The sequence below is a fragment of the Primulina tabacum genome, chromosome 18 (genome assembly GCF_025594145.1).
Source record: "Primulina tabacum isolate GXHZ01 chromosome 18, ASM2559414v2, whole genome shotgun sequence".
Taxonomy (NCBI): domain Eukaryota; kingdom Viridiplantae; phylum Streptophyta; class Magnoliopsida; order Lamiales; family Gesneriaceae; genus Primulina; species Primulina tabacum.
In genome coordinates this window covers 11,853,563-11,867,998 of record NC_134567.1, presented here as the reverse complement: position 1 = coordinate 11,867,998, position 14,436 = coordinate 11,853,563, and the positions used below count along the sequence as shown (strand labels likewise).

General features: G+C 33.2%; 2 protein-coding genes and 1 pseudogene across 3 annotated transcripts; 2 read left to right on the top strand and 1 right to left on the bottom strand.

Annotated features, from left to right (window-relative positions):
* Positions 1-1,592: 1,592 nt before the first annotated feature.
* LOC142533492 (protein ANTAGONIST OF LIKE HETEROCHROMATIN PROTEIN 1-like) lies at positions 1,593-3,503 on the bottom strand (annotated as a pseudogene).
* A 229-nt stretch (positions 3,504-3,732) lies between these two features.
* LOC142533494 (uncharacterized) lies at positions 3,733-5,122 on the top strand. The gene is made up of 2 exons (XM_075640298.1): positions 3,733-4,279; positions 4,368-5,122. The coding sequence occupies exons 1-2, from the start codon at positions 3,983-3,985 to the stop codon at positions 4,998-5,000; spliced, it is 930 nt and encodes a 309-aa protein (XP_075496413.1). The 5' UTR covers positions 3,733-3,982; the 3' UTR covers positions 5,001-5,122.
* A 1,449-nt stretch (positions 5,123-6,571) lies between these two features.
* Positions 6,572-14,108, top strand: LOC142533493 (putative trehalose-phosphate phosphatase 2). Of its 2 annotated transcripts, XM_075640296.1 has the most exons (8): positions 6,572-6,663; positions 11,512-11,675; positions 12,344-12,484; positions 12,598-12,669; positions 12,752-12,934; positions 13,176-13,277; positions 13,371-13,589; positions 13,693-14,101. In XM_075640296.1, the coding sequence occupies exons 2-8, from the start codon at positions 11,520-11,522 to the stop codon at positions 13,834-13,836; spliced, it is 1,017 nt and encodes a 338-aa protein (XP_075496411.1). In that variant the 5' UTR covers positions 6,572-6,663; positions 11,512-11,519; the 3' UTR covers positions 13,837-14,101. The 2 variants fall into 2 exon arrangements, with proteins under 2 accessions (XP_075496411.1, XP_075496412.1); XM_075640297.1 differs by lacking the exon at positions 13,176-13,277 and having other exon boundaries at positions 13,693-14,108.
* Positions 14,109-14,436: the final 328 nt, after the last annotated feature.

Below are 14,436 nucleotides of genomic sequence, written 5' to 3'. Positions count from 1 at the left end.
GTGTATGCTTGTTTTATACTTTGATTTGTTTAGACGAGACTTTATTATATATTATTTTTAGTATTATAATCATAGTTGGTACATTTTCGGCTCATTGTGATGAAATTTTTTGCTCATTTTCCGTTGTAATTAATTAACTCTAATAACATTTCATTATGATAATGATTATGAGTTAATGACTCTCACAATTATTCTCGCATTTACCACACTGGGTTTTCTAAAATATCAATCTTGGACTGATGCTAAGGAGCTAGGAAGCACCAATATTCTCATGTTTAGAAGAAATCTTCAATTCGAGATTATTTATATAAGTTTGTCTACTATTTAGCAGTTGGTTATAATTAATTGGTTATTTGAAGGTAACGATCGAATTATGTTTAATAAATTGTTATAGGTTAATCGATTGTAATATATTTACGATGATGAATGTTGTCGATAAGAAAACATATATGAAAAGGATTATATTATTACTGTGAATTGATCTCTCACATATATTTCAAATTCATACAAGACCACGACGGACCTAGCTAGGCTGTGATTTAGAAGAGGTAATATGAATATTATTTCAAGAGATAATACTTAGATTTCAAATATTTAATGAAAATAATAATAATGCTTAATTGAATTAATAGATAAATGAGGAGAACATGGTGATGGCTAGAGGTGTTCAAACTTCGGATAAAATCGAAAATCCAAACCGAAAAAATCAAACACCGAATCAAACAAAAATCGAATTTTATAATTCAGATATAAATGTTAAAATCGAAATTTATTTGGTTCGGTTTCGGATTATATAGGTTAAAACCGAACTGACCGAAAAACCGAAATGTCATTAAATTAATAATTTTATTTTTACTATATATTTTTTGAGATGATACTAATGAATGATGAATTATTTTAAATAATATTTAGTTATTATTGTTTATGCAATTCATTTAGACTTTATATTTAAATATTTTACTAAAAAATCATGTAAAAAGATAACATATTATATTTTATAATATATTTATCTTATTAATTTAAATAATCGTATCAAAACTGAAATAACCGAACCAATTCGGTAGAAAACCAAACCGAACCGAAGAAAAATGATTCGGATATCGGATTATATATTTGTAAAATTGAAAAGCGAAAAAATCGAAATAAAAAATCAAAAACCGAATCGAACCGATCGATGCACACCCGTAGTGATAACAATCTTTTTAGGTCATTTTATCATTACATAGATAGATTTGCAAAATATCTTTGCCAATTTTCCGAGGTTGTGCATATTGCCAGAGCCCAGAGCTACTTTCACTGCTGTCATACCCAAACTAATGAATGAATTGGCCAAGTTATCCAGACAAATTTAGAGGGGGCAAAAACTAAATCTATGAAGTATAAAATATTTTTATGGTTTCAAAATTAATTTGAAAAGCTAAGAATATCAATATAATTTTAAAAGCGGGGACCTAGACCAAACCACGTTTTGGAGTGATACCCAGCCAAAAACCAAGACTGAACCACTGTTTAAAGAAAACTCTTTGTTTCAAATCAAATCCGGTAGAAATCGAAATCGAAATCGAAATCAAAACCGAAACTAAAACTGCATCTAAGGCCATCTCCAACCCATATCTTCTATTTTTCATCCTCTATCCTCTAAAATAGAGATTCATGATCTCTATTTTCAAAAACCTTCTCCAACCCATATCCTCTAAATATTACCAAATACTCTATTTCTTTAATTTATTTCATTTTCAACCCATTTTCTTTAAATATTAAGAAATACTCTATTTTTTTAATTTATTTCATTTTCAACCTATATCTTTTAAATCTTACCAAATATTTCATTTCTCTAATTTATTTCATTTTCAAATACACACACATATATATAATTAATTAATTTCATAATGTATTATTTAACTAAACTTAATTAATTCGCTAAACATAACACAACTACATGTGTATTCGACTCGTTTATTTAAAACAATACATTTATTTTGTCATCAAATTGCAAACAAAAGACAACATTTATCAAACAGACATAAAATATAAATCAAGACAAACATAAACGACACATGATTTAAAGAACAACACACAAATTGACCATTAAAAATACTAATATTCCGAATTACTGTACTCCTCCCACAAATGGTCAATAAGAGAATCTCGGAGTGCATAGTGAGCCGATTTATCTTTTATTTTACGATGGCGTGCAAGAAACTCTTGAAATCGGACATGCTCATCCTGTGCCATTTCAACATCTGGGATGGGTGCCTCGCGATAATCTGTGACTGGCACATTCAATTCTCTTTCATCTTCAATAATCATATTATGCATTATAATGCATGTTGTCATGATATCATGCAGCACTTGTTTGCTCCAAACTCGTGCAGGTCCAGTGATTATCGCCCACTTTGATTGCAATACTCCAAATGCTCGTTCAACATCTTTTCTACAACTTTCTTGTCGTGCTGCAAAATATTTCTTCTTTGGACCTTGTGGATTGTGGATTGTTTGCACTAGAGTAGCCCACTTTGGATATATACCATCTGCTAGGTAGTATCCCATGGTGTATTCTTTTCCTTGTATGACATAGTTAGCAGGGGGAGCTACACCATTGGCCAAATTAACAAAAAGATGAGATTTTGATAACACATTAATGTCATTGTTTGAACCTGGTAAACCAAAGTATGCATGCCATATCCACAACTCGTAATCTGCTACGGCCTCCAAAATGATGGTTGGTTTTCCGCTACGACCAGCATATTGTCCAGCCCAACCTGTTGGATAGTTTTTCCACTTCCAATGCATACAATCTAGGCTTCCTAGCATCCCCGGGAATCCACGTTGTTTTCCAATAAGGAGAATCCTTTCAATGTCCTGAGCATTTGGAGACCGAAGATACCAGTCACCAAAACCTCCACCACAGCCCGACAAAATCTTTTTAAACTTTCAATCGCAGTAGACTCCCCGATTTTAATATACTCATCCGTTGAATCTGCCGCCATACCATATGCTAAGATACGCATTGCAGCTGTTATCTTCTGGTATGGGGACAACCCGGGCCTCCCCAACGCATCTACTTTCTGTACGAAGTAATTGTCATGTTGTTGAACTGATTCCATAATTCGCAAGAATAACCGACGAGACATTCGAAAACGTCTCTTGAACATTGATTCATTGTACATTGGAGACTCAGAAAAATAGTCATTGTACAAGCGTTGTTCGGCAGCTAATCTGTCTCGATTAATCACAACATGGCCAGTGATCGAGCCTCGACGGTGCAAATTATCACTTTCTTCGAAGTAATTGGAGACAACGGTAGCACTGTTTATGAGTTGGCTTAAAACCATTTGTTGTTCGTCAATGCGATTAAACTCATTCTGTATGTTGGCACTAGGTTGATCTTCGTCGTCAGATGACGACGAGGACGCATAGAAAGAAAAACTTGAAGGACCTCCTTCATGAAAATTCATTTTTGAGGAAGTTGAGTAAATTATCAAGAAGTCACTGGTCTTTAAATAAGTGGTGACACTTATTATTTAGTTATGTTAGATATTTTAATTTAATTTTAATATTATATGGAATAAAAGCCAACTCATTTTTTTTTGTCACGGATTGTGTATTTCAATAAAGCCAACTGAGATGCATTTCAAATAAAAGCCATGTGATGGGTTGTCTAGTGGTGTCTAGTCACAATCAGAGACAACTCAATAGCCCACTCTTGTCTATATACTAGCTGTCACGGGTTGTGCATTTCAAAGCAAAGCCATGTGATGGGTTGTCTAGTTGCTGTCATCTAATAAAGAAACTCTATAATATGTCAGAGATGCATTGTACATTTAAAATAAAGTTCTTTCAATACACACCTTTAGATCAGATTTAATTTTAATTGAGACCGTTGATCCAGATTTTTTATTAAAATGTTTTGGCTATAAATTGAAGCATCATACGAAGCATTGAGACAACTCCTACAAATTGAATAATTATTTACAATCAAATGACTTCATCTAAACGTGGTGCTGCCTTCTCAATCGAGGAGGACAAACTACTCGTGATGGCTTATCTTGATGTCTCCCAAAATCCAATAATTGGTATAAACCAATCACGCGATAGGTTATGGTCACGAGTGGCAGCTACATACAACGAACAACTCGCTGGTAACTCAACAGAGCCTCGAACTACTAAGGCCCTCCAATGTCGCTGGTTCAACATAAACAAGATTGTCCAAAACTTTAGTTCATGCGTTAGCCAGGTGGAACTTAGTCGTCCAAGTGGTGCTTCTGAGAAAGACATTGTGAGTAATTAATTTTTTTTATCATATTTATGTGAAACTATATTTTTTTACTTTATGTGACTACGATACAATTCATACCGTATTATAGTTGGATCAAGCAAAAGCCTTATTTAAGCAATCAGCTGGGTCGACTTGGCGGTTGGATCATGTATGGTCTTTGCTTAAGGACCAAGAGAAGTTTAGGTCATCAAACGCTATTTTACCGAATTTCATACCAAACCGCGGGAATATCGACTCATCCCAATCTGACTATTCTCCCAACACAGAATCACCAACACCCGATTCTGGAGGGCTATCTGGATTTGCTATAAACCTGGATGAAGATAATCCATCAGGAGGGAGTTCTCAGCGTCCAATTGGCATAAAAAAGGCCAAAGCCAAAAGAAAAGCTACTGAAGAACACTTGAAGGACATTTCCACCATGGCCAAATGTACTGAGAAAATGGTGGCTGTTATGGAGAATGCTGAGGTACATCGACAACAACTCATTGCTGTTGAGAAACAAAGGAATGCGATAATGGCTTTTAAAGAAGAAAACAAAATACTAAGGATGAACCATATGTGCGTTGATGAATCAGTCCGTGCATACTTGATCAAAGAACAACAAAAAATTTGGCAAAAAAGAATGGAGACGGGGGATGGCTCAGACGGAACTTCTACACCATTTGGACTGTTCTTCGGAGGAACTTCACCATCCGGGTCCGACCTTCCACCATACTAGTGTTCTCTCATGGTTGCAATGAAATAAGAATGTGTTTATCTTTATTGTTGTGTGTGTGTTTTTTTTTTATTTTTGGTGATATGTTTATCTTTATTGTTGTGTGTGTTTCTTTATTGTCTACAAATATTGCATGTTTATCAAGTTAAGTTAAATCAATAATAAATGTTTGTAGTAAATTATGTTATGTAATTTTTTTGTCATTACATTGTTCATTAATTCTATTTCGTGACTATTATAAATTGTAAATTATAAATAATTCATGCAAGAAAATAAAACAATTAAAATAAATTTTTTATGATTAAATAATTCGAAATATAAAATATAAAATGGACAAAAAAATTATTTAAAATTAAAAACATTTAAAAAATTCGAAATTAAAAAAAGTGGCCAAAAAAATATTTAACATTAAAAATAAATAAAAAAATTCGAAATTATTAAAAAATTAGCCAAAAAATTGATAAAACTACAAGGGTTATATTGCAATTTTCATAATGGCAATTCTGTAATTAACCCATCCTCCATTTGCATCCTCCATTTGAATAGTTATCCTCCATTTTTAGAGGATTACTATTCCTTCCTCTAAAATGGAGTAGAGGAATAAAGACGGGTTGGAGGAGAATCCATTCTCTATAATGAAGAAACACTCCATTTTGGAGTTGGGTTGGAGATGCTCTAAAAAGCGTGATTCTATTTGCACATTTTATTGGAATCAAAACCATCAATTGAAAAAAAAACCTATAAACTTCAGGTAGATTAAATCATAGATTTCAGTGTGTTTGGTTCCATGGATTTCAGTGAATTTGGTGAGATTTGGAATTAGAAATCTCATTTTGCGTATTTGTATCGTAGAATTTTAAAACGAGAGTAGAATTTGGTAGGATTCGGTGAGATTTGATATAATTAAATGAAATCTTCAAATGAAAATATTTTATGAGATTCGAGTTATTATATGAACAAAATAATTTATTAGTTCTTTTAAAAAATAATTAAATCTATCATTTTTTCGAAAAAAATAAATTTAATTCACACATATTTTATCATACAATTGAAAAAAATTATTTTGAAATCATTTTAAAATATCTATATTTTTTTAAAATTATGTAAATTATTTATTTTTTTTATGATGTCTAATTATTTTTAATATTAAAAACCTAATTTATCATAATTTGATAATTTTATCTCAGTTTTCTTTTGATAAACTTTTTTCATTATTAAAAATTTTTTCTTGTATAATATGTATAAACCATATGTGAGTATTAATAATTATTAATAAGAAAGAGATTTAAAAATAATAAGTAAAATATTTTTTCAAAAAAGAAATAAAATAAATTTTAACTATCAAACTCAATTCTCAAATGACACTAAGCAAACACTAGAACAGAATCATAAATCCATTAAACCAAAATTCAAATCCAATTCTAAATCTCATTTTATTTTTCCAAACATTGTGTCAGTGAAATGAAAAGGGGTTAGAATTGGGAATGCAAAAAGTTTGGATGTGGCAGCAGCAAACACAACAGTGGCAATGTCCCCCCTCTCCCTCTCTATAAATACCAACACGTCTCCCTCTATCTCTCTCTTTCTCTCTCTCCTCTTTTCATGTTCAGCTAGTGTCGGTCTCCATCAGAACGAAGCTCTGTTTCGCACAAGACAAATCAACCTCGTAAGTTTTCTTCCTTTTTTCCCTCTTCGTTCTGTTAACAAATAATAAAGTCGCATTCCTTCTCGCGCACACGCCAACACCTGTTCTCTCTGAATCGCACGAGATTTTTCGCCTTTTTTTTGGGTTCATTTTTCGCGTTTTAATCAATAGATCGCAAGTGATAAATCCCTTCTTCATGATCTCGTGATGGTCAGAATGTCTTTTTTTGGTAAGCATCTGATTTCACTGGCGACTGGCAGCGCCGGCGATTAGATTCATTAATTATATATATATATCGTCGATTTGTTTAAAGATTTTTCAGCTCGTTGCAGAGTGTGTTCAGTCTGTTAGGCGGCGAGCATGTGACTGATTATATTAAATCGAAGATATCTATGAATACAAATTTTAAAAATTTTCAATCAATCGTTTGACTGATCTGTTTACCCCGAGTATCGGAAAAGAAACAAGCGGTTATTGATCGTGTTCTTTGCCCTTTACTTTCCCACGCTCTCGGGAGCGCGTGGTAGGCACGAGTATTAGATCTGGGCAGACAGAGATGGACGCGCCGCTGAATGGAATGGCGGCAGGATCTGCGGTGCCTTTTTTCGGTTACTTTCGTTTGTTAGTTAACGTGAGATTTATTAACCGCACACGTGTCTGGCTGTGGGGTTCCCTTTGACCTGTAGGCCCACTCTTGGACGGCTAGGATTTAGTGTAGTTGGTGTGGGGCTGAGATTTAGTTGCGAGGGGGTAAGAGATTTGAATCTAGGGGGACAGAAATAATTAAAAAAACTTAGATTATGATAGAACAGAATCCTTGATAAGATCCATCCATACCTTCCTCGTATATGATATAATCGCACTTTTGATGTTTTTTTTATCCTGGAAACATTTTTTTATATCTTCGAAAATTAAATGCAATTTTTGAAAAATATCCCCTTTCTTTTGTTTTAATTAAAATACACTATTTCAAGATATGTAATGTATTGAATATAAAAAAATTTGTAATTGTAATTGTAATTGTATTTGCGTGTGTTTGTACAGGCTTTTAACAAAATTATTTTTCTGCTAAAATTGCCAAATAAGGTAAAATGATTTGGGTAATACATAGGAGAGACAGAAATTAGGGGGAAGGAATAAATAATGGAAAAAAGGAAAAATAATTTTGTTAACGTGAAACGTTAAATTAACTTGATACAATAGTCATGCCACGCGTGACTCTTACTTGTTTTAAGTAAGTGTAAACCAACTTTTTCCTGTGGACAAAAGTATACACCTTTTTAGGTCGAAGTTTTGTTGAATTAACTCCTCTAGTGCTAGGATTAATTGTTTGGCTATCGAAATCGAATGATATTTTAGCGGATCATTGGATAGGGTGATATGCCACACCTTTTAAAAAATTCAACCAATATAATGAATGTCTTTAGATTGGTGTAGAAAGACCTCAACAAATTGTCACACCAATGAAGGATGGGACATATCATTTCCCATTGGATAATTTGGTTTGACTCTTTGAATTTTCTTACTGTTTCTTTCTTTCTTTGTTATGAATTACTTTCACGAAGTTTACCTTACATACATGTTAATGGTGCGTTCTGTTACTTTCTCGAAGAATACCATACATGTTCATGGTGTATGGCAGTCTATCCCAAGAAAATTATTTTGATCATATAGCTTAAGATCACTATAACTTTAATGTGTTTTTGAAAAAAACTTAAAGCTATTTTGTGTTGTTTTGTTTTAGTGTTTGGAAATGAAGCAGGATCGGAAAACTAGTTGCTATTTTTTCTGAAAAAAAGAAAAGAAAGATCTTAATCAAATATATTTTTTTCTGGAAAGATGTATATTTTTTGAAGAAGATTTGCTCTTTTAAATCTACTCGATGGTGCATCAAAATATTCGATTTTGTACCGGTACTCAACAGAAGTGCCACTTGTTTCTTTTAATGTTGCATATCTGCAGTTATAATGTTAACTCTAGCTAGTATTGAGGTCGACCTATGCTAGTATTGAGGTCGACCTATTATCTCTAGCCCAAATACAACTGTCACAATAATTTACACTTAACATTATACATCTAATCTGATGCATTCTTCCGAGTTCATTTTTTTTTTCTCAAACCCATGTAGTAATTTCTTAATGTATAGTATGAAAAGCTCATCTCTCTCTCTATATATATATGTGTGTATGTGTGTGTATCTTGTTAGGGTAATTCTCCAATCATATTGTATATATACCAAGTCGTCATAATTTACAAGACTTGTAGTAATTCATAGGAAGATGAAAATTATGAAAATGATAGCAAGTTTACAATTTCTTGCCTGTTTCTAGAGTAGACACTTGCCGCGTTAGTATTTGAGAAATCGAAAGAATATTGGTTGATGATTTTTTTTCTTGATGGTAACATCCATTATAATAACACCCCCACCCCTAACCTAATACATTCAAAATTTATTGGTTGGTACCCCTTAACAATAAACAATAAATAACTGACTGGCAAATTAATGTGCGTTCATGTATCATAGCATTCATCTATTAAATATTACCTTTTTCTTTTCCACTTCTAGGTAGTTTCTAGGATTTGACATTTGCGTGTTATGCGATGGGTTTTTTGTGGCGACCTGTCAAAGTCCGCTTTTTAATTTTTTTAGCAATTCTTCTTTCTTTCCAATCTCTCTAGAAAGCGGCATTGATGCGTCGCGCCATGATAACTCGCACGATTTTAATCTTTTTCTAACAAAAGAATCTTAAGTTGGACATTCCTAGGAGTGACAACCCAATTTGTTTTGCCGCGGGATGGTCAAGTGGCATCAACATACCAAAAAAAGAACGAGGTTCACGGTTATGTTGTATACATATGTGTAAGCATCATTAAAATGACATTTATTAATTGAATATAGAATTTTATCACATCTAATATATGAATGTCATCTCATCGATATTCATATAAGTGTACACAGTGGCGGTTCAGGAGATCATGGATTATAAGTGTAAAATATTTTTTTCCCTTTGTTGGTTTTTGAAAGTCGAGCCATGGATTATAATTTTTAAATATTTAAAAGTGTTTTTAATTCTTTGTTGTTTAACTCGTGATTGTTGTAGTATTTTTTTTACGTGGAGAGAATCTAAAGTTCAGCATTCATTTTCAGGCGAGGAACTAAAGTTCGATTAGTTGAATTTGCATGTTTTTGCTTTACTTTTATCAAAATTATTTTCAAGTTGTGCCTCCTTCAATTATGGGCACGTGGTCACACCAAGTAGTATAATAAATAAGGTATATATAGTCAAATGATAGATTAGTTTGTTGATGACTCAGCTTTTTCTAATGACAATTCATTAAAAAAATAATTGGGCTTTTGCTTTCTTTTTAAAAAATATGTCTAGGATGAAAAATTTTGTCCTGCAAGGGTAGTTCGGTTCTTTTCTGAGGGCCCTTGCCCTTTTTCTAGCTAGAATTTTGGCTGATAATCTTGTGTTGTTTTTAACTCACAATCGCAGGTGCAATTTCGTTGTAGGAGTTGATTTAAAGTCTCATGCAAATGCTCTCCACTTATTTTAATTATTAATGATCCTTGAATTTGTATTTTAATTTCTTAACCTAAGATTGTTTGTCTCTTTTCCAAAATCCCAATGTATTTATGTAGAAGTGGTTTGTTATGGTTGAAGGGAGAAAGTCTAAGAAAACAGTTGGCTGCCGTTGGAAGAGAAATAATTAGGTAGTTGGGATTTGGGAGGGGGGTGGCGTGGAGCCATGTGCCTGCATTCATGCTTGACGACATACTTAACTAACCTACATTTAATGCACCTTGGAAATATTCCATGCTTAAATTCAGCTTGTTCACGGGTGTCACCTCAGCAATAATTTCAAGTGGTGGGCAAAATATACTTGATCAATTTTCTTTCTTGGATAGTAGACAACGATGCCATTAATGCATTGTGATATCGGTTTGTTGAAAGTAACACATCGATTAAGACCTTAACAAAGTTAATGCCTCGAACGTACATCTTTTCAATTGGCCATGAATGTTGAGTCACCAGATTCCGACTGAATGGATTTTAAAAAAAAAAATGTTTGTTATTCACTTGTTTCAAATCAAATCGTGTTCTAGAAAAATAACTTTTTTGATTTTAAAATCATATATGCCTATTTGTGTGTGTGTGTGTTTTTGTCCTATTGTGTACTTGCTTTCTAAATCGAAAACGACTATTTATCCTATTATTTGGCGTCCACTATTTTTTAATTAACTTAGATATTATTATTTTTATGTGTTGTCTTTGTCATGCGTGTTTGTTTAAGAGATTTTTAGAGTATAAAAATCTGAATATGACTGACCCATTTTAATTTTAAAATAAAATAAAAATACACACCCTGATAATTTTATATTATTTAGTTTATATAAAATATTGCTTGCATTGATTAAGATGTTTGTGGGACATGGATGTTTTGCACTTGGGTTAAACAAATGGGCGATCTACAACACTCAATTCAGGAGTGTATGTATGTGCGTGTCCATTCTTATGAACACCCTACCCTTTTAATTTGGTCCTTGAATTTCTTCGCTCTCGGTTACGAATCCCCGAATGCTCGAATAGAGCATTCCGTATTTTGATAATTCACCTTGATCACATTAATAGTATATTCTTTTCATGCAAATTATCGTCAAGTAAAGATAAATTTATTAAAAAAAAAAAGTTCGATCTGGGGCAGCAGTAAATTTAAATCGTCCAGGCTAAAAGCCCATTGCTCAAAATAACTAAAATGGGCTCACTAGTCTAGCTTTGTAATATCTTTTTAAATTATTTGTCTCATTAATTATAAATTTATATAGTAAAAAAAAACTTTAATCTTGATCCTGGATTTTTATTGCAGATAAAGGCATGGTGAAGGAAAATATTCGGAGGCTAATGGGACTTCAGAAAAGGCTTTCTGGCGTCCAAACTAATGGGTCGAGCTCAAACAAAAGATCGGAAACACAGCACAGTGGATTCGGTCTCGAAAAGCCCACCGCGGATTCCTATTATATTTCTTGGCTCGTAAGTCCCCGGCCCGGAAAATTATTCATCATCAGTTTAATATATCAATTTTGCATGTATTTTCATAAGAGAGTTAATCATATATATTAATAGGGTAAAAAAAATTCCAGCAACTATTTTTTGGTTTAGCATCACTCACTTTTCAGTTTTTGATATTGCTATAATAACTTATGAATCTTTGCTAGCTATTTTAGTCAATCCACCGTCAGAATGTTCATTTTTTTGTCCAAAAAGCTCTTGTTAGACGAAGGTTAAAACCAAAGTTGCAAAAAATTTGCAGATTTCTGGATTTTTAAGGGAAATTAATTTATTTTGAAAACAACTTAACATAAAAAGATCGAACAAATCAAACAAACTTTACAAGTTCTATACATTCTACCAGAATCAATCAATGATTATGACACCATGAAGTGTTTTAATTGTAATATAATCAGTGTTTTTTGGCGAAAAATGAATATTTCGTTAGTGGATGTAACAAAATAGTCTAAATTTAGAAGTTATTATGTCAAGATCAGAAGTTGAAAACTTAGTGATCCAAAACCATAAAAAAGGACAATTTATTCGACAAAAAAAATTTATTTTCCCTATATAAATATATATCATTTATCTATGTATCTCTCATATCACACGTACTCTGCATTAAAGAAAATTTGTATATATGTTTTCAGGAGGAACATCCTTCAGCACTACGATGTTTTCATTTGATGATGAGCGCTACCAAAGGGAAGCAAATAGTCTTGTTTTTAGACTATGATGGCACTCTTTCCCCCATTGTAAATGATCCTAACCACGCGTTCATGACCGATCGGGTAATTTATTTGTTAGACATTTTGAATCCTATACATGGAGCATGTGCGGCCTTACCATCTATATAATTTTATTTAAATTCCATATGTAATTTGAGTCTTCGTCGAATCTTTAGATGCGGTCAGCTGTACGTGAAGTTGCCAGGCATTTCCCTACCGCTATAATTAGCGGTCGGAGTCGAGAGAAGGTAACAAGAAATTTGTATATTATTACTCCTTCGTCCTTAAATGTTGGTTCGATTTGATTAACATTTGCATGTGTGTCATCAGGTTTATGATTTTGTTAAGTTAGATGAAGTTTACTATGCCGGGAGCCATGGCATGGATATAGTGGGACCTCCAACGAACACAAAATCTTACGATGACAAGTATCAGATAAATACACTGAATGAGAAGGGCAATGAATTTACCATTTACCAACCTGCTAAGGAGTATCTTCCCTCAATCAAAAAGGTAATGGCCTTTTTTTTTTTTTACTTCTGCCAATTATTTTGAACACTTGTTAGCTTTATTTCCTGCTGGAAATTATTAGTTCCCAGCTAGGTTGATTGTCCTGTCCCGACATGGTTTTTGCATGGATAATGTTCTATGTAAGTGAGCGCAATAATGATATCAAGAATAAATATTTGGTATTCAGTCAGATATTACTCCTTTTTTCTTGTCAAAAATGATTTCCATTTCTTGTTGATAACAGATGCTAAAAGAACTTAAAAGGAGAACATGTGATGTACCAGGTGCTTTTGTAGAGGACAATAGGTTTTGTATTTCAGTGCATTATCGACATGTCTTAGATGAGGTGCATACTCGCAAAATTGTTTAACTTATTAGTATCATAAGTTGTAGAAATGTTTTTAACATAAATTGAGACATGTACATCCAAATTGTGTAGGATTATGGCATGCTTGAGGAGATAATACAAGACGTACTTTCAGAGTATCCTTGTTTTCATCTAACACGGGGTAAGAAAGTTGTGGAGATTAGGCCATCCATTAAATGGAACAAAGGTGATGCTCTGGTGTATTTGCTTGACACTCTAGGATTTGTTGATTCCACCAACGTCCTCCCAATTTACATTGGTGATGACAGAACTGATGAAGACGCGTTTAAGGTATCTATCCATTATCTCACAGACTCAAAGCGTGTCCTGACCGATGATTTTCGATAGAGATCCCAAACAAAAATCCTTTCATTTGTTCTGTCTTGGTGCGTAGGTACTTCGAAGTAGAGAAGAAGGGTTTCCCATCATAGTATCATCTGTACCGAGACAAACATCTGCTTCATACTCATTACTCGATCCGTCAGAAGTACTGTCATTTTTGATACACTTAGCCAGGTGGGCGGAGGCATTTCCCTGATCATTTACAACGAACAATCCACAATATGCAAGCTTTGTTCTTGCATTATTTTTATGTTTGAGATTTAGGTATATAAATTAAGGGGAAACTTGGAACCGGCTAATTTTTTGAAGCCGCCACCATGTATGTTCCCATTCTCCCATGAGTTCATGCTACTATATTGCAGCTCAGCTCTGTTCTATAAGTATTTGGTTTTAAAATCTATACAGACGTTTCCCTTTTCTTCTATAATTTGACATTATGCTTGATCTATATATAAACGCTCTGTGCCAACTGCCAAGTGAACAAATGGTGACATTAGACCAGCTAATGGTCAACAATCTCATCGTTTGGAAGGCCGAAGTTTGGTCATTGTCATAGCTTGGTTGGATATGGTTCATTTGACTTGTTTTCTGTTATATATAGAATCATCATCATCTAGGAAAGTTGGAAAACAAGAAAATCTCTCAAAACCCTTTGCTTTATTATGTTTTATAGAGGGAACCCGCCAACTTTAAACCACAGATAGAATGATGAAAATGGAACAAAAGATGCAACTTGGAAACTTGGCATGCCCCATGATGGTAACAGTTGTGATGTAATCGGCTACTTGCAATAGAT